At 43.5% G+C, this 19,569-nt stretch overlaps 1 protein-coding gene across 3 annotated transcripts in view; it reads left to right on the top strand.

The window, feature by feature from the left end:
• Positions 1-74: 74 nt before the first annotated feature.
• MRPL46 (mitochondrial ribosomal protein L46) overlaps positions 75-19,569 on the top strand; it is a 38,000-nt gene continuing 18,505 nt past the window's right edge. Inside the window, exons 1-4 of one of the 3 annotated variants that reach the window (XM_008057181.1) lie at positions 75-333; positions 1,620-1,806; positions 2,538-2,711; positions 7,332-7,716. In XM_008057181.1, the coding sequence (XP_008055372.1) occupies positions 106-333; positions 1,620-1,806; positions 2,538-2,711; positions 7,332-7,582 (840 nt within the window). In that variant the 5' untranslated portion in view covers positions 75-105 and the 3' untranslated portion in view covers positions 7,583-7,716. Of the gene's footprint in view, positions 334-1,619; positions 1,807-2,537; positions 2,712-7,331; positions 7,717-19,569 lie in introns of those variants that run through there. The other 2 variants (XM_021711889.1, XM_008057182.2) reach the window with 2 other exon arrangements.

Genomic DNA, 19,569 nt, shown 5'->3' with positions numbered 1-19,569 from the left:
TAAACTCTCTCCGAGCTAGCGGCTGCTGCCGCGGTGCCTTGTGGGAACATGGGATTGGCTGAGGTCCCCGCTGAGAGCCGGTGTACATTGTGGGAAGGCAGAAAGATGGCGGCGCCCGTAAGGCGGACTCTGTTAGGGTTGGCGGGGGGCTGGCGGCGCTTCGAGAGCCTCTGGGCAGGTAGCCTGGGTTCTCGCAGCTTGAGCCTTGCGGCCGCGCCCTCAAGCAGCGGATCTCCATGGCGCCTCCTGGGTGCGTTGTGCCTGCAGCGGCCACCGCGAGTCTCCAAGCCTCTGACCCCCTTGCAGAAAGAGATGGCGGCTCTGCTACAGCAGGTGGGACTGAAATTCAGGCTTCAGGCTTGAGAAAGCAATAGCAGTAGGAGGACTTAAGTTCGAATCCGACTCCGATACCATTTAGTCTGTGTGACCCTGAGCGAGATATTTTGCCTGTCTGAACTTAAGTGCTTGTCTACAAAATGGTACCTACTGACGTGGTTTGGTACACACAAGGCGTTCAACAAGTTGTTTCTTTTCATTGGTCTTTGTTGTCACCTTAGGCAACTCTTTGGAGATTGTCTCCTTCTTGTTCATTCATCACAATAAGGATTCGTTGGTGAACAAGAATCTGTACTTGTCACAAGGAGCACACAATCTGGAGGGGAGAAAGTTTTTGTGATGTGATGAATATTAAGAAGGTGGAAGTACAGGAGGCTGTGGACGCATATGTAAGATGCTTGTGATAAAGGGCTATTTGTGTGAAGAGAAAATGAAAAAAACATGAGCAAAAACAGTGTAGTGGCTGTGGGGGTGTTAGGTTCCCACAGATTGTGAGATGTCTTTGTCTTGGTCTACTGAGAGATATAAACTTTTCTGTGCTTTTTGCTCGATTTATTCATTTACTCACTCGGCATATATGCACTACTCATACTATAGGTGTTCACTATGCACATACTATGTATCAAACAGTGTCAAATGACAGATACCGTAGAAAATAAAATAGATGTGGTTCTGGTTTTCAGAGAACTTCAGTCTAGTGGAGTGAGGGGGGCAGTTAGTAACCAAATAATCACATGACTAATTGCAGACTCCAATGTGTGTTGTAAAGGAAAACACAGGTACTTACTATAAAAGTGTTTAACAAGATCATCAAATTATGGTTTTTGTGGTAGGTGTCCAGGAATGTCTCTCTGAGAAAGTGATATTTAAATTAAGATCAGAAAGATGAGTAGGAATATTCCTGGAGAAACAATGTGAGGGAAAACATTCTAAGAACAAGGAACAGTGTCTATAAAGTCCCTGATGCAGGAAAGTCCTTGGTGAGAGAGATTCTAATGAAACAGTGACATGAGTAGAGTGTGGTAAGTGGGCATGCAATGCCTGTTTCAGCTCTTTATTTTTTGTGGTAGTCTTGATCCTAATCACATTCTGACTTTTTGGCAAATGTAACTCAAGTTTAAGATGCAGGTGGCCTTTATTTCTTTGTGTCTGTTTTCTCTCTGTGTGGTGTTTTTGATTGTATGTCTTGTTATGTTGGCTGACAACCTTTTGAACCTGTCAAATGTACTACAGCTTTGTTTTATTCTTCTTCCTTTTTTTTTTTTTCCTTTTAATTTTTCCAGATTGAGATAGAGAAAAGCCTGTATTCAGACCATGAGCTTCGTGCTCTGGATGAAAGCCAGCGATTGGCAAGGAAGAAAACTGACCTCTATGATGAAGAAGATGACCAGAATATATTGCTGGTGCAAGATTTGGAAGATATGTGGGAGCAGACATTCCTACAGTTCAAACCTGGATCTCGTGTAACAGGTTTGTTATCTTTTTAGGCCAATAAGGAGGAAGGGAAAGAGGGGCATTCAGGTTCCCAATTGCCCCTACTTTGTGTTTTAAGCAACAAATAATTTCAAAGAGCAACACGTCTTTCAGGTGGGAGAAAAATAAATTCTTTTCCTTGTTGCTCATATCTGCCATAATATAATTTTAAAAAGGACTGTGTTATTTTTGAGTGGGAGGTAAGAGTATTGGCATAGCCTTTTCTTTCTCAATTAAACTTTGTGAATTGTTATCTGTGTTTAACTCCTAGTTTAGGACTGAGAGTGGGGGAAATTAAGCCCTTTTCTTCCAGTTCCTGTGTTTTATCTGAAATTCCTCTTAAAGCAGGGAGTTGAGTTCTATTATGCTTGTTTCACAGATGAAGACTGAAGAACAGAGAAAATAGGGGCTAGTTAAGTTATGTAACAAGTATCAAAACCAGTTAAGTAGTTGTGTTTGAATTAGTGTGGGCATTACTTCTTTTTCAAAGTCTCAAAGTGTAGTTTGCTATTCAAAACAGTTCACCTCTTGATTTTTTTTCCTTACCTTTGGGTTTCCTCAAGATTGTGAGACTTTTTTGAAAGAGATTAGAGTTAGATGAGTCAGAGTTGTAATTTGGTTATAAGTCTTTGAGGACAAGGATTATGTTAAAGGAAGATTGTAAAACTCAAAGCTTCTTGGTTCTGGCAGATCACAATCTTCTTGCCTCTTCTTATACCCCTTTGCAGAAGCTGATAATAAGAATGATCGAACCTCATTGCACCGGAAGCTGGATAGGAACCTTGTCTTGTTAGTCAGAGAGCAGCTTGGAGACGAGTATGTTTGGATGCTGCCCCAAGCAGAGTGGCAGCCTGGGGAGACCCTTCGAGGAACAGCTCAGAGAGCCATGGCCACACTTTCAGGTGGGTTCTCTGTCTTTCTCTAAATCCCATAAGATTTACTTCAGACTCAGTCAGAGAATTTACAGGTTGACTGTGAGAATGGGTTTTAGGAGTGGGGGTGGGAAAGTTAATGGAAACTTTTATGTTTATATAAATTTCAGCTAGAAAAATCCAGGGAGGGACTTTTTAGACCAAGTGAGAATCTATCCTTGTCCTACTGAGATTTTTAATCTGGTATATTGAAAATTGATATTTCTACCATTCTCTCAGCCTGCTTGTTTTCTTATCTTGTGCAGCCTTGCTAACTGGCACCACTACTTATCCATTCACTTGACTAGAAATCTCAGAATTATTCTTGACCTCATTTTGACATTCATAAGTTCTTGAGTCCCACCTGATCTACTTTATTTATTTGTTTGTGTGTTTATTTTTTTAGAGATGATGTTTTGTTCTGTCACCCAGGCTGGAATCCAATGGTGGCTCAAGCATAGCTAGGACTACAGGCATGTGCCACCACACCCGGATAATTTTTGAAATTTATTTTTTTGTAGAGATGAGATCTCACTGTGTTGTCCAGGCTGCTCTCAAATGATCCTCCCACCTCACCCTCCCAAAGTGCTAGGGTTACAGGCATGAGTTACAGCTCCTGGCCTGATCTATTCTAAACAGTCCCCTCTTTATTCCTACAGCTTTAGCTGTGACCCTCGTCACATTTCACAAGACTGGGGTTTCTTAGCTTTGGCACTACTGATGTTTGGAGCCTGGTAATTCTCTGTGGGGGAGATATTCTGTGCATTATAGGATGTTTAGCAGTATCTCTGGCCCCTGCCCCCTAGATGCCAGTAGCACTACCTCATCCCCCTACCCCCAATGTAACAACCAAATATCTCTAGACATTGCCACGTATTACCTGGGGAGAAAATTACAGTAGTTGAGAACCACTACACTGAACTGTTGAAGTAGACACAGTAAGTTTTCCCTTACTTTTGTGCCATACCTTCCAGTTCTACCAAAATGAACTTTATGAAACACAGATCCCTCGTCACTTCTCTGCATAGAATTCTTAAGAAGTTTCCCATAGTAATTTAAACTCTCAAGCATGACCTACAAATCCTTTTTGCTCTGGTCCCAGTCTCATCAGTGTTCCATCTTCCTGCTCATTAATGTAAAAGCCAAGCTCTAACTTAGCAAATCTTTTGCATTCTTTGAATAATGTGGTCTCTCTTGTGTCTCTGCTTTGGGGCATGCTGGTCTCTGACAGAATGCTTTATGCCTTCCTGGCTTGACTGCTCAGTTTTTAAGACTCAGCTCATATGTTGTACCTTCTGTTGTGAAACCTTTCCTGAGCCTCCAGGTAGAGGAGCTACTTCTCCCTCTAGGCACCCGTAGCACTTATGTGCTTTCTTATTTAGTTTACGCAACCAGCATTGAGTCTGTGCTTACCATTTGCCAAGCCCTCTCCAGGCAGGGTGCCTCAGTGATGAATAGGACACTGCTCTGCTCCCTAGAATCTTATGTTGTAATGGAGAATACACTCTTTTACTTACGCTATTGCATGATAGTTATTTGTTAACGCATTTCTCTCCCTGGCCAGAATTTTGAATTCCCTGAAGGTATGGTCATATCTAATCCTCTCCATGATCCTAGCTTTCAGCAAAGTACCTGGCACATAGTAGGAATTTGCTGAATGTTGAATAAGTGGATTTGGTGGTGCACAGCCACTTCACTGGCCCTGTCAGCAGTGTAAGTACGTGCTAACAAAATGTCAGCAGCCAGTGTGTGCCTTCTTGACTCTTTCTCTCAAGGGACCTGTGTGTCCTGCAGGAGAGACTTCAAGACACAATGAAATGTGGTGGGAGGGGGAGTTGCTGCTCTCTCAGTGTCCTCAGCCATCACACAGGAGCTGGCAGCCGAATTTCTTGCCGGAATTCAGGTGCTCAGCCTCCCTTACATCAGACTTTCATGCCTGCTGCTTGCTCAGCTCCTCCCCATGTCTGCCATGTGGAAAGGGATTCCACCCTGGCACCATGCTCTCCTCCTTTTAATATTCCCTCTGTAATAAATAAATATGAAAGGAAATATAGAAAAGATATTGAAGTAAATATTTGTGTTTAATAGATCCACATAAAATAAAACATGTTGACTTATTGCAAATATATCAACTTATTACAAATTTAATAAAATGGCAAATAATATATAATAAAATGGCAAAGAAAAGTTCAAGCAATGTAAGAGTGCATACTGTGTATTTAAAAAGTGAAAGTTTTTCTTTCCTCCTTGCTGGTGCCACACTTCCATATTTCTGCAAGATGGAATTTCTAGAGATGGAATTAATGAATTAAAGGTATATATACTTAAGTTTTTGATAGGTACTGCCGAGTTGTCCTCCAGAATGCATATGACAATTGACACTTTTCAGGAGCAGTGTATGGGAATGCCTATTTGCCTAGACCTCACCAACATATGGGATAGTCTCTTTTTAACTTTTGCCTAAAAATGATCTCTTTTTTATTAGCATTTTTCTGTGAGATTGACCATCTTTTTTATATCTTTATTGGCTGTTTGTGTTTCTTCTTTCATGAACTACTTATTCAGATCCTTTGCTTATGTTTGTAATAAGCTGTTTTTTCTTTTTAGTTTGATTATGTTTTTTAATCCATCTTTTCCAGATTATAGAAAAGTAACATACATTTATTAAATTAAATTTGAAAAATTCAGGAAGGTATAAGGAAATATGCCTATATAATTCCACCATTTACAGAGACCCACTGCTAACATCTTTTATTGTACATGAGCTCATACCGTAAATAAATTCTTCATATAATGCTAGTAGTGTTTTTTTATTAATATGAGAAAAGCAATTCATGTGTAAGGTGAAAAATTGTAAAACTGTGTCTGTTAAATATAGTGTAAGAAGTAGTTTTCCCTTCTTAGAGGCAATCTCTCTTAACTTTCTTTTGTGTGTCTTTTTAGAAATTTTTTGTCCATATGCAAACACATAAATATTTTATGTTTCTCTTTTTCCATATAATGGGCCAATATATATAGACACTGTTAAATATCTTCTCTTTTCCTTATATACAGCTTTGAACATCTTTCCAGGTCAGCTTATAAAGATCTAGCTTTTTTTAGCAACAGCATATTGTTTTATAATATGTATGTACTGCAGTTTGTTTAGCCAGTCTGTTGTTATTACAAGTAAAGTTGCAGTGAACATCCTTGTGCACGTGCACACAGGAAAATAGGTATATCTGGTAGGACAGAGTTCTAGAAGTGAGGGTGCAAGGTCAGAGGGTATGTACAATTGATGCCTCTTGCCAGTTAATAGCAGTTACACTAATTTATACCCCCTACAATACATATGAACCAGTTTTTCCTATGTCTTTCACAAGCAGTGTACAACTTAAAATTTTTAAACTTCACTAATAATGGTATATTATTATTATTTAACTTTTTATTTCTTTAATTATTAATAAGATTGAACACTTTTTAATGTATTTATAGGCCATTGATTTTTTTTTTTTCATGTAAACTTAGTGTTCATGTGCTTGGTTGATTTTTCTTTTGAATTTGTTGTTTTTTTCCCCCCTCTTTGGGTCTTTAAAATTTTTTGGTTAGAAACTTGGTCTTGCTATGTTGTCTAGGCTGGCTTTGAACTCCTGGGCTCAAGTGATCCTCCCACCTCAGCCTCCTGAGTATTGATTTTTAAGTGCTTCTTGTATCTTAAAAATATTCCTTTGTTGAATGTGTTGAAATATTTTTTCTAGTTTGTCTTTTGCTTTTCTTGTGTTTCATTTTTCCTTATAGAAAGACTTAATTTTTGTGTCAATAAATCTCTCTCTCGCTCTCTTTTTTTTTAATTTTGTTTCTTGCTTAGAAAGGCTTTCCCCTGTCAAATAATTTCTTAAGGAATAGAAAATATCCCACATTTTCTTCTAATGTTCTTATGGAATTTTTTTTAGTGAAAATTTAAAAATACAGAAGAATTCAGAAAATATTAAATGTCCATGAAACCATCCTCCAGAATGAACAAATCTTTTATGAAATTTTAAAATTTTGATTGTGAAATCTTTGATTTGTATGGGATCATTTTGATGTGAGGACTGAGCATGAGACCTAGCTTTATTTTTTGCATCTAGCTAACCAGTTCTTCAGATGTCTCTTAGTAATTAGTCCATCATTTTTCTTTCCTTTTCAATGCTGGGTTGGGGTTATTAACCTTTAGTTACAGACTACAGATATTGTCTACCCATCTGTTTTTGTCTTTTAACTGTGTTTATGATGAATTAACTTTACTTTAAGGATCAAGTGTCCTGGTCTCTCAGTTAGTGACAGACTGAATGAATGTGGACTCTTGGTGCTCTGACTCTCAGATAGTGTTATATTAACTGTGTTGCTGACTTCCATTCTAAGAGCAGTAGCTTGGCATATGAGAATGAACCCAGTGAATCTGAACTCAATGGCCAGGAAGCATTTGGATTGGGAAGGGGGAGACTTTTCAGGAATGGCCCTAGTCCTCACTCTTGCAGTTTGCTTTTACCTTAGACCCAGATTTTGCAGACACCCCCTATGATTTTGGGAGCCAGAGTAAACAGATCCATGTATCCTTCTCTTCCAATTCTGTTTTTTTTCCCCTCTCAGAAAACAACATGGAAGCCAAGTTCCTAGGAAATGCGCCCTGTGGGCACTACAAGTTCAAGTTCCCCCAGGCAATGCGGACAGAGAGTAACCTCGGGGCCAAAGTATTCTTCTTCAAAGCATTACTACTAACTGGAGACTTTTCCCAGGCCGGGAAGAAGGGCCAGCATGTGTGGGTCAGTAAGGAGGAGCTGGGTGACTACTTGAAGCCCAAATACCTGGCCCAGGTTCGGAAATTTCTTTTGGACCTCTGATGAGCTGAACTGCCTGTGGACAATGTTCAGACAAGAATGGGATGAGGGCCTCAAGGACATTGTGTTTGTCCCACATTTGTGGGTAGTATCAAGCACCAAACTAAATTCTGAGAAATAAATGAGTCTATTAGTGTGTTGGTCTCAGGTGATTTGCCCTTTGAAAACTACTGGCTTCTACCAGTGAAGAGCGAACCATCTCTTAGGATGCCTTTCTGTTTTTTCCCCAAAATGATAATTGAGTATTTTATTATAATGGCTTACTGGGCCCAGGGAGATAGAAGGATATGACCTCCTAAATGCCTTGAGTTCTGTGAAAGCTTCTAGTCCCTTGGGAAGGGCAAAATACTAGTTCTATATGGTTACTTAACCATTTGCCGGTTTGTTCTTCCTTACCTTTTCCCTTGGTATGAAGGTGTTTTAATCTAGCCTAGGAAATAATCCCTCCTTTCCTAAAAGCATTTTATTTAAGAAGAATTTAATCATGTCTTACCTATTTTGGAACCGTCATGGGAAATATGCATGGTCAGCTTATCTCATTCTACAATAGAGGAACCATGACCAGGCTGTGACTTGGCTCAGGGTCGTACTGCATGTGCTGACTGTGCCAAAGGAGAATGCTGACCTTTTGCCTCCGGGTTGGGGCTCCTGGTGCTTTAGTGTGTTGCTTGGGTCACCACCAGTCCCCAGTGCCTGTCACATGCAAGGCACTCAGTAAACTTTTGCTAAATGGGTAGAAGAGAGTCAGGTGATCAGGCGTGCCTCTGTCTGCCCCAAACAGTGGTCTCAAGTAGTGTATCTGCAGTCCTGGATCCCAGCAGATGCTTCCTACTTTCCTCTCAGACAGCCTTTGGGTTTAATGACTGAACTGTGTGATATGAGCGTGTGAGAGGGGATTACTATTTCTGTGTTGGGTGTAGCCTCCTGTTTCTGGCCTAGGAAAGTTGCCATCTGTGATCACCATTGAGGGGCTTAGGCCCGATACTCCTCTCCTTCCCCCTTTTCTCCTGCATGTGTTCGCTTTTCCTCATTACTGAGAAGAGCTGTCCCCTGGCTTAGGCTGCTGACCGTGAACAATAATGGCACCTTTGGAGTGAAGCCTGGGTACAGCTCTCGGACCCAGATGCACTTTGTCTCTCTGAATTTTGGAGTGAGTTGTGTGTGCCCCATATTGCATATTCTTAGGGCCTGCATCTGTAACCTAGAAGGGAAGGGAACACCGGGTGAAGTAGCGACTATTTTCATAACCATGTACCTTGCACAAGACAGTCTGTTTGTTACAACATTATTTCTTTAGTGGATAATAGCATATGTGCAATTGGTAAATGTCAGGATGACCCCAAATTATGTTAGATTTTCTTGTGAGATTTTCCTAAGAATATTAATAATGTGAAATGATCAGGGACAAGGTTGAATACCTTAAGAAAGAAAGCTGAAAATTTTGTAGGGGTCCCTTCCTTGATTGCAAGCAGGGGCAGGTTTAGTCACTTGAAGAATCACTGCCAGCCTCTCCACTATGGTCAGCTGTCTGGGGAAAAAACTGAGTGGAACGGAAGAAGCTGTGAAGGCATCTCAACCCACTGTGTTTTAAAAAGTTGATGAAGAAACCTCTGTCCTGCATTTTTTTGTTTTAGGTTTTTTTTTGAGTAGGAGTCTCACTCTATTGTCCGGGCTGGAGTGCAGTGGCACGATCATGGCTACCGCAGCCTCTACCTGCCGGGCCCGGGTGATCATTCCTCCTCAACCTTCTACGTAGCTGGGACTACAGGTGTGTGCCACCACACCAGGCTAATTTTTTGATTTAGTGTACAGACGAGGTCTTGCCAAGTTGCCCAAGCTGGTCTCGAACTCCTGGGCTCAGACTGTTCTCTTGCCTTGGCCTCCCAAAGTGCTGGGATTACAGGCATGAGCCATCATGCCCAGCCTGCATCACGTTTTTAATTTTGCTAGAACTCATCTCTGCTAGGACCTACATCTCAGGAAACAGCATGAGCCCCAGGATTTAAGGCTTCCAGGGACTGGTGCACAACGTGGTGGGGCTTTCACTGCGTTAGCATCAACATTAGGCTTGATTCTGTTTTGTTATTGTTCTGGCTACAAAATCCCATAGGTTTTGAGTGACTTGCCCCAACCTCCTTTTCTGTTATTTTTGGAGTGTGATGTTGCAGAATGCAAGATTTTTTAGCATTAGCGTAGAAATGACTGTATTTGCCAAGTGCCAGCTTGAATCTTCCACTAGCTGCCAAACATGACCAAAAAATTGTTTCTAGTGTATTCTTTGGGGGAAGATCGCCAGGGAACAAAATAAGAGGTGATGTTCTCAGCGTGGGAGGAGAGCGTAATGTGTGTGTTGCTGTGGGGATTAGGAGTTCCAGTTTGAGGTGTGTTTGTACAACCTCAGACGAGAAATGCCGTCTGTGTGTGTGTGTGTATAACATGTAAAACAGGCCACTCCGCTGACTATAAGGATCGCCCAAAGGCTTAGATTTAGCCACCCACCACCCCTGACTTGGTCATTGCTTTCCCACATGGTTTCCAGTCTCCTGGTTTTTGCTTTTGCTGGTTCTACAGGGGAAATAATGCCCTCTTTACAAACTTGTTTTTCTGGTAACTTATTTTCAAGGTTTACCTCCCACAGGGTCATTGCTGTACCTTCTGTATACTTCTGCACGTAGCACTTTATGGGATAATTAGTTAGTCTGGCTCCTATACAGGTTGAATATTCCTTATCATATGTGTGGGACCAGAAGTGTTTTGGATTTTTTCAGATTTTGAAATATTTGCATATACATAATGAGATATCTTGGGGATGAGACCCAAATCTAAATACCAAATTCATTTATGTTTTGTGTACATCTTATACATGTAGCCTGAAGGTAATTTTATATAATATTTTTAATAATTTTATGCTTGAAACAAAGTTCGTGTTAAGTACTTACGTGTGGAATGTTCCACCTGTGGTGTCATATTGGCTCTCAAAAGTTTTGGATTTTGGAGCATTTCAGATTTTGGATTTTTGGATTAGGGATACTCAACCCATGCCGAATAGAACCTCAGACAATATGTATGTGAATCAGCTCGTTTCCCCAGGAATACTGGGCTTGGGTCAGAAACCTGGGTTTGAATTTGTTTTATGACCTCAGTTAAGTTATGACTATGATCACGGTTAATAACATTGGAATGACTCCTGAGTGCCAGGAACAGTGTGAGGGCCTTTACCTACAAGGTACATTTTTATTTAAACCTGCAGGGGAGGCATCATTACCCTACTTGATAGATAAGAAAATAGATTCATAGAAGTTAGTTAACTTGCTTATGGGGCACTAAAAACAGGTAATCGGCGGCATCAGAGTTCAGACCCAGACCTGTGTACAAGGCTAGTTCTTCACCTTTCTAACTTAATCTTTCTCATCTGTAAAATGAAGATGATACTACTTCTCAGGTAATGTGATAATTTATGTGAAAGTACTTAGCACCATGCATGGCTTGTCATAAACACTCAGTAAATGTTTCCCTCCTTCTAACATATTTAGGCTTCTAAATTCTGCTCCTGAATTTAGCCATATCATCTTTAGCTTTTACAACTCCCATTCTCACCTTTTCTAGGTTATACGTTGTGGCAACCAAGCATTTCTGACCTATTTGGAAAGGGACTTGAGTAATTTGGACATTAATGGATTTCATCAGCTGATCTCAAAAAGGGTGTGTGGCAGGTCAGTCGCATAACTACATCCAGCTGGTTGGGCATGTTAGCCCCTTCCCACCCTGGGCCAGGAAATCCAGAGCCACCATTAGGCACAGGCTTATGGGGCACTAAAAACAGAATAGACTTGCTGACCCATTCTATTACCCCAGCAGGGGAAAGAGGAGTGCAGCCGAAAGGTCAGCAACCCAATTACTGAAAGCTCACAGATCGCTAAGCTGCTAACACACACAGCAAGATAAAGCCTGTTTGCCTGAAATCTCAGGGCAGCCTCAGCCCCCGCCCCTCTCGGCTTTATTTTCTAGAAGCCTGTGGAGCCTGGATTGTGGCCAGTCACTTCAGATTGTCACCTTTCACCTGCCTTGGAATTTCGGTGCTTAAGACACGAAGTGAGGGAGGAAAGTGCTCCTTTCCCAGAACAGGTGCTGCAGAAGGCTCAGGGACAGGTCCAGACAGCTGAATCACTGCTGAGTGGCTAGAGCTCAGAGGTCCCCTGTGAGGTGGGATGGGCATGGCCAGGGAGGGCATTACTAGTCCAATGCAATGAACAGGTGCATGTGCATGTGCACACACCCCAGCCATTCCACCCTGAGCCACTTTGGAGTGGGCCTGAAAAGCCAGCACCAGGTTTTGCTCAAAGACTTTGACAGCACAGACACAGTGTTGGTCGCTGAAGTATCAGACACCCAGGCCCCAAGTGGCTGCTGAGTTGCCGAGGTGGGAGGAGAGAGATCCCTAGGCTCTACCTTGGCCCAGTAGGGGAAAATTATCCTAATACAGTCAGATGAGGACCCTCGAGTCTAGGGGCCTTTGGGGATGACAGGGCTGATAAGGTTGAGAACACCATGGGATTAGGGGGTTTGAGAAGGACACATTTAGGTCAGAAAACCTTGGGATAGATTGGGTTGAGAAAGCAGAGAGGGCACTCTCAGACGAAGATGTCAGATTGGGCCCAGGAGGTTCACTGGGACTCCATGATGGCTGGAGTGGGCTCGTATGCAGGAGCACCACAAGGTGGCAGAATTTGCCTGGCATCCACTCTGTTCTGGAAGTAGAGAGACCATCCCTGGAAACCTTCAAGGCGCCTGGCCTTAGGCCACTGCCTTTGGAGAAGCTGCTTACCTTAGGCCGAGTAGCGTCTCTAATGCTGGGTCCTCTGGGGCTTAGGGCAGGCAGCCAGCCAGGACAGATGCAGGGCACTTGTGGCCATCTCTGCCTCCATGTATCAGCACTAGGGAGTGCTATAGATGGAAGCAGTGTCTTCGGGGGGCCGGGGGCTGAGGGGGGGGGGCATTGGTGGATGGCAGGGGACTCGGATTCCATGTACTGGGAGTATTTCGCCTGTTCACATAATCTGCCTCACCTAATTCTTATGTCACCCCTGTGTGGGAATCTTTACTCTTGCCATTTCTACATCAACAGACAAACTTGGGGAGGTGAAAAGACTCTGTGAAGGTCTCATAATCAATGTGTGGTGGAGCCAGGGTTTGAACCCAGAGCTATGTGATCTAAAGTCGCCCATTGCCCCATGCTGCCTGGACATTGTATCATAGAATTCCTGAAATGGTCATTGAGGGGCAATCTACTGCAGGCTCATGGACCCCTCCCTGGAGATGCCTGAACTAGACAATTTGCAAGAAAATGAAGAGGATTTAGAGTAGAGAATGATGAGGCTGAAAGGACTGAAGTTATTGAACTTGGAGAAGAGAAGTTGGAGAGTTATGGTCTTCAAGTATGCATATTACACAGGGGATGTTGATTAGTTGTCTTTGTCTAAATTAGAGGAAGTAAGCTTAAAAAGGCAGCAGTAAGAATTTTGAGAAGTTACACATGGGAAGAATTCCTTGACATTTAGGATTATTAAATATTAAAGTGAAATAACATGCTACTTTTTATTACAAAGATCAACAGTTAAAGCATAATTTGGGAATGCTAACTGGTAACAGTGGGTGAGAATCTGTGAGTGTTAAAAATGAGAACCAATGTCATAAAAAATAAGGTCAATCCTATGTAGTCCATTAGATTAGTCCTTCTTAGGTTCTTCGTCAATTACCTCGTTACATTTTCTCAAAGACAGTAAAATCCTAGTGACAAGAAAAAACCTAAAATAAAGAGAATTCTTGAAACATTCCAGTTGCCCTTCAACAAATATTTGTGGAGGGGATTGTTTTACAGCCAAGCTCAGGGGAGAAAATGGTGATCACACAACTCCTGGCCAACGTCCTCCTGATGGTTTCCTGCCGAGGGTGGGGGCAGAACCAGGTCCATCAACACGCCAAGGGAATGTGTGCTGCACACATTCTGTCAGGGGCTCAGGGCAGGCCTCTGAGAAGTAGGAGGGAAAAGGAAGGGTAGGAAGTGTGTGCCCAGAGTCCAGAGAGGCCTGAAAAGACTTGTGTGGGGCTGGAGGGCTGTGCACGTGGGAATTATTCTATAGCTTTTCAGGCTCTTAACTATCCAAGACGGCCCAAGAGTAGTTTTGTCTGAAGGCAGGAGAATGAGTTTTCTGATCTCTTATGTGTAGTCACACTTATCTGGGGGCTGGGTTCTAAAGTCAGTGCATATGTCATAAATCATGTATTGGCAAAGTTAGCATGGAAATATCCCCTAGAAAGGTATCACATTAGTGACTAGCCAGGTCTCTTGGGGAATCCAACATGGCCAGTGTTTCCTCCAGTGATGGAACCAATCATGGTTTATTTGGTTGAGCACAAGATTAACCAGTTGGCTTGTGTTTTAGGGGGCCATGATGTATAAAATACTAAGATTCCTATACCTGTCCTCAAGGACAATTGACTGCAGGTCTCTTTCTGCCCCTCTCCAAAGGCTTGAATTGGGGGCAGTTTGGGAGACTGAAGAGACTGAATCACATCAGATGTCATGAGATGCTCACACAAAGAAAGACATTTGGAATCCAAGACGGAGTCGTCTCACCCATCTTAGGCTCATTCGAGAGCAGGCGTCGTGGAAAAGAACAGTGGACCAAAATGCCTACATTGCTTACAGTATTATTTGTCTCATCTTAAAAAGCCCTGGTATAATAGTTTGAATTCATAAAAGTCAAATGTGTGTATGATGTAAATCTAGTTTCTACAGTATTCCTTTAGTTCCCGGTTGTTTCTGTAGCTCCCTGCATGCTCCCACCTACACCAGCTAATTACCAAGCAACGAAGCTTGTGTTTTAATCCACACACCCAAAGGAAGCTTAGCCTCAAAAGTGACAAATTAGCTTTTTTTTTTTTTAGAGAGATTTGAGTTTTGGAGTTCTTAAGCCAACAATGGGAGTGATTAAGTGATTACGTTGGGTCATTCTAGCCTCCGCCAACAAGAATATGTGATCATGAGTAATGATTGCAGATTTTTTGTTCAGTTTATAGATGGACTCTGAAAGCAGGTCCAAAAATTTCACTGGCCATGACTGCATCAATACAATAAGCAGTTAACTTTATTTATTTTTTGGAGTTAGGATTCCTGTCATCCAGACTGGAGTGCAGTGGTACAATCACAGCTTATTACAGCCTCCAACTCCTGGGCTCAAGCAATCCTCCTGAGTCAGCCTCCTGAGTAACTGGGACTACAGGTGCATGCCACCATGTCCAGCTAATTTTTAAATTTTTTTTTTTAAGAGACAAATTCTTGCTATGTTGCTTAGGCTGGTGTTGAACTCCTAGGCTCAAGCAATCTTCCTGCATTGACCTCCCAAAGTGCTGGGATTATGTGAAGGCATAAACCACCATTCCCAGCCTAGCATTTAACTTCTTAAGGTGGCTACTTTGAAGCTCATTTGGATGAAAATTCTGTTCGTTAAAACAAATTTTATGTTTCTTGTAGTCATTTCATGTACAGCGTTCTCTGAACACCATCCTTTTCACCATTCTCTGTGCATACATGAACTTGAAAAGTTTAGCATATTTGTCTGTTCCCAACGAAGACATGTCCACCTTTTTTTATCATGATATAGGGAACATTTCTGTACACTGTATTTTTCTATCTTTCTCACCAGTCTCTCTCACACAGTCTCTCTTTCTCTCTCTGTCTGTCTGTCTGTCTGTCTCTCTCTCACACACACACACATACACACACACACACACACACACACACACACACACACCCCTGGAGTGAACATCACGTCACACAGCTCTGAGCATTCACATCACATATATACCTCCTTGAACATTTATAGCACACACACAACACCAAGAGCTTGAAATATTCTCATCACACATACACATAGCCTTGAATGTTCGCTGCACACACAGGCACACACCTTTGATATCCATCTGGTACATATACACCCTTGAACAGTCACACCAAAATGCGCACGTGAACACTCGCAAACACACCTTAGAACCCAATATCATAATACATGTGCACATCCTTGAACACTCACATCTCACGTGGACTCTTGAGCATTCGCCTCATGTGCTGTTCGGGTCATTTGCCTGTTGCTCTCAGATCCATTCCCTGGCCTTCTCCTGCTGTGCTTTGGATGTCAACTAATTTGGCCAATAAGAGGGGCCACTGAGAGACTGAAGGGAGGAGGAGCCAGGCATTTCTCTTTATTTTCTGCTTGGGTAGCAACTGCAGCAGCTCCTTTGCAATCTCGGCTCACTGGCAGCCTGCTTCATAATTCAAATTCCTGCAGGGAGGTTGAGGATTCTGGGTGTGCCTTCTCCTTCCTCTGTCCCCTCAGCCCTAGGGGAGCAGTAGCTTCTACTCTTGCAAATCTCTGGGTTGCCTAACCATCCTCTGGACTTTTTAATCTTTCGGACACCCTTGTAACTAGTTCCTTGCGTTAAGTTCCTGCTCCTGAACTACCTGGCATGGGTGACTCTACCTGATGCTCAGCCAGCACCCACATCTCCCCTTAGAATATGCTCTTCCCTGACTTCCAGCCTTTCCTCCAATGGTGGCCAGATCTTGGTTGGATCAAATTCTGGTACAGAGTTTGCAGTACTTGTTGAGTGAATGAGTATAGTGACAACCTTGCCACCCTCACTGTTCCAAGGACAGAACTTGTTGTATCCCTGAATCCCTGAACTGGGTGACTCAGGGACATCTTCAGCCCCTTCCATACGGATTACACATCACAGCAGTGACGAGGGGCCCTGGTCGTCTTGGGCAAAGCCCATTTGGGGACTGGAGGGTGAACGGCCCTCAACCGAGTCCGGTCTTTGTGGAAACTTCAAGAGGCGTCATGCATAACCAGATTTTGCATCAGTAGGTCAGATGTGGCCTCAGAGACAAGAGGACTGGCTCTACTTGGGATAAATGGGAAAGAATGGGGTCATCTCTCCCTCCATAAAGATTTAGATTTATGGTCTGAATGCTGGTCCTCAAATAGAAATTTCCTACTCTGAAACCGACTTGGGCAAGCTGCTCCTGGCTTCAGCATCTTGCTTATAAAATTATGAGGTACTAGTACCGATCACATTTCTGTTCGCAACATGCCTAAGGAACTTGATCGGGAACAAGTTATCCACCCCCACAGGGGCCTCGGTGTCCTCACTGGCAACATAAGAAAGTTGGATCCACAGCTCCTGTGAGGGCTGCCAAGGGTTGATAGATGTTGGTGATCCCGGTGGGTCCCAGGCGGTACATGTGGGGTCCACAAGGAGGCACCACACACAAATGTGTCCACAGCCTGAACACTCCAGGTGAAAAGCCTACGTCACCCCCCTTCCCCAGTGCCTCCTGGCTCATGAGTACCACTGAGTAGCCATCTGCCTATTACAAATTGTGGTAAGACTTTGAAGGCCACTGCAAGCTTGCAGCTATATTGGGAGGCAGAAGTCACCAACCAAGTCATTAACACATTAGGATGAGCTAATAGGATTAAGCAGAGTCACGGAAAGGGTGTGTGAATTCAGGAGAGGTAAAATTGGAAAGGGTAGACAGAGCCAAGGAAAAAAGTCATAACACCAGCATCCAAGTATTTTCCCATGTATTTGATTCAATGCAACACATTTTTGCTTTGAGCAACTGATACACTAGATTCTTCCTATAGTCCAGCATCCTAATTTTTGTGATCCTCACAAGATGCCGGGAGAAAGCAGTCATATAAATATTCCTAATTGACAGACCAAGGGAGCATTGAGCTGCGGAACTGAAGTGACTGGCCCTGTCCCACTCTAGTAAGGGGCAGAGTTGGGACTTAAATCTAGTCCTCATGAGTCAGGGCACCAGGCTTTTGAGGGACACCCCTAGGTACTGGAGGCAGTCAATTAAGTGGGACACCTGCCTCAGGGTGGTTGTGAGTGTTTCTATCTGGTCAGCAGCTCCTGACAGGACCTTGGGCTCACATATGGCAACCGGAGAAGCAGGGTGGGCCCTTTAAATCACTTTCCTCCACCTCTTCCCCAGAGAGGAAGAGTCACTTTTCTTAAACCTCACATGGAGCAGAGGCAAAGATGGGAGACTCCAGGAGTCCTGACTCCCAGCCTGGCCTTTTGCATAGATGCCTTATGGGATCTGCCTGGCCCCAGTGTGAGATCCCTGGTACCTGCTGGAAGCCTAGGAGTCTCCTCCACCCCCAAATACCAGACTACTGAGGAGCGAGCCAGCACTGGGTGTGGGGGTGATAGCGTCTCCTCGGCCCTCTGGCATAGCTGCTTGGCCTTCAGAAGCCTCGTCCAGCAGAGCAAGGATTACCCAGCATGGTGGGGCCCGTGGAGGCGGGAAGAACCAGGCTCTGCCCTGCACAGCTTTCCCTGGGATTACAAGATAATGCACATGAAGAAATGAGCTCATCCAAATTTGTGGATTATGTGGAAACCAAATTGTAGTAATCTCCCCGGCCATCTGGTCTTGATGCCTCTAGCCAGGACCTCCCAGAGGCCTGCTCAGACCCCTGTGCAGGGCTGAGGCCAGGGCTCTACGTGCTTGTGATGCCTGTGGCTAGGCCAGTACTCTCCAAGGGACCTGGAAGGCCAGGAGGGTTTGTATCTCTATCCAAGAGCAGAGGGCAGGGCAGGGTGGGACAGCTAGAGCCTGGAGGCAGAAAACCAATCATGCTGCATGTGGATGGTCTGCTGGTTTTTGGAGTGAAAATTTAACCTGGCGTTTTAGAAGGCATCATTAGCACATTTCTGGTGTTGGGGTGCTGGGAGGGAAATTGTTCTCAAGATTAGATGCACATGTCTCCCATTCTTTTGAAGAAGCGAGGCCTGAGCAATGGCGTATATTTCTGAAGCCCTGGGACCTTCCCTGTCTTTGAGCAAGGGGAAGTCAGATTTTCTGTAGCTGATAATTTGGACTCTACATTCATAGTTGACAGAAAGTCCATAGCCCACTGAGGCTTTTGAAAGGCGAAGAAGAGAAGAGGAGCAGTGTCACATAGGGTGAAGCACATGGATTCTGACTCCTGTCTGCCAGGTTTGAACTTGGCTCTGCTGCTTAGTAGCTGTGTGACCTTGGGCAAGTCACTTGACCTTTCTGTACGTCAGTTTCTTATCTGTAAAGTGAGGGTACTAATAGGCTGTACCTTATGGGGTTGCAGTGAGGATTAAATGAATGTTTATATTTAAAGCCCTTAGAAAGTCCCTGAATCCAGAGGCTGTCCTGAGTGTGAATGGGGTTGTAGCCGATATTTAGTCGTTACCAATGGTGTGTGGTAACCAGGCTCCTGGAAGTGTGGGGGTGGTGGTGGTGGTGTGCTCTTTCATAGTACTTGCTGCTTTCCATGGTGTAAATATTCCCACCATGGCTAATTTTGAGTCACCATTGTGGTGTCACAAAATGCAGGATTGGGAAGAGATATGCACAATTGGTTCTCAAGAGTTGGTGTAAGCTAGTTTCAGCAGAGCTATGGCCCAGTACCCACTGGGATGATGAGACTGCTTAATCAATATTGAAAATGGGCCGAGCATAGTGGCTCACACCTATAATCCCAGCACTTTGGGAGGCCGAGGTGGGAGAATTTTTTGACCCCAGGAGTTCAAGACCAGCCTGGGCAACATATTGAGATTTTGTTTCTACAAAAAAAAAAAAAAAAAAAAGAAAAGAAAGAAAAAAATAGCCAGGCATGGTGGCATGTGCCTGCAGTCCCAGTTACTCAGGAGGCTGAGGTGGGAGGATCACTTGAGCCCAGGAGTTTGAGGCTGACGGTGCCAATGCACTCTAGTATGGTGACAAGAGTGGTGTTACACACACTCACACACACACATATATAACATATAAAAAAATAAATAAAATGTCCATACTGGTTGGTCAATAGCCACTGCCCCATGAGTCTTCCTACTATTGTTAGCTCTAGCCCCTCTCCTAGTGATCTTCCTAGACCTTCCAC

This window comes from Carlito syrichta, unplaced genomic scaffold (assembly GCF_000164805.1).
Source record: "Carlito syrichta isolate Samal-C Ts95f unplaced genomic scaffold, Tarsius_syrichta-2.0.1 Scaffold302850, whole genome shotgun sequence".
Lineage (NCBI taxonomy): Eukaryota > Metazoa > Chordata > Mammalia > Primates > Tarsiidae > Carlito > Carlito syrichta.
This window is presented reverse-complemented; position numbering and strand designations above follow the sequence as displayed.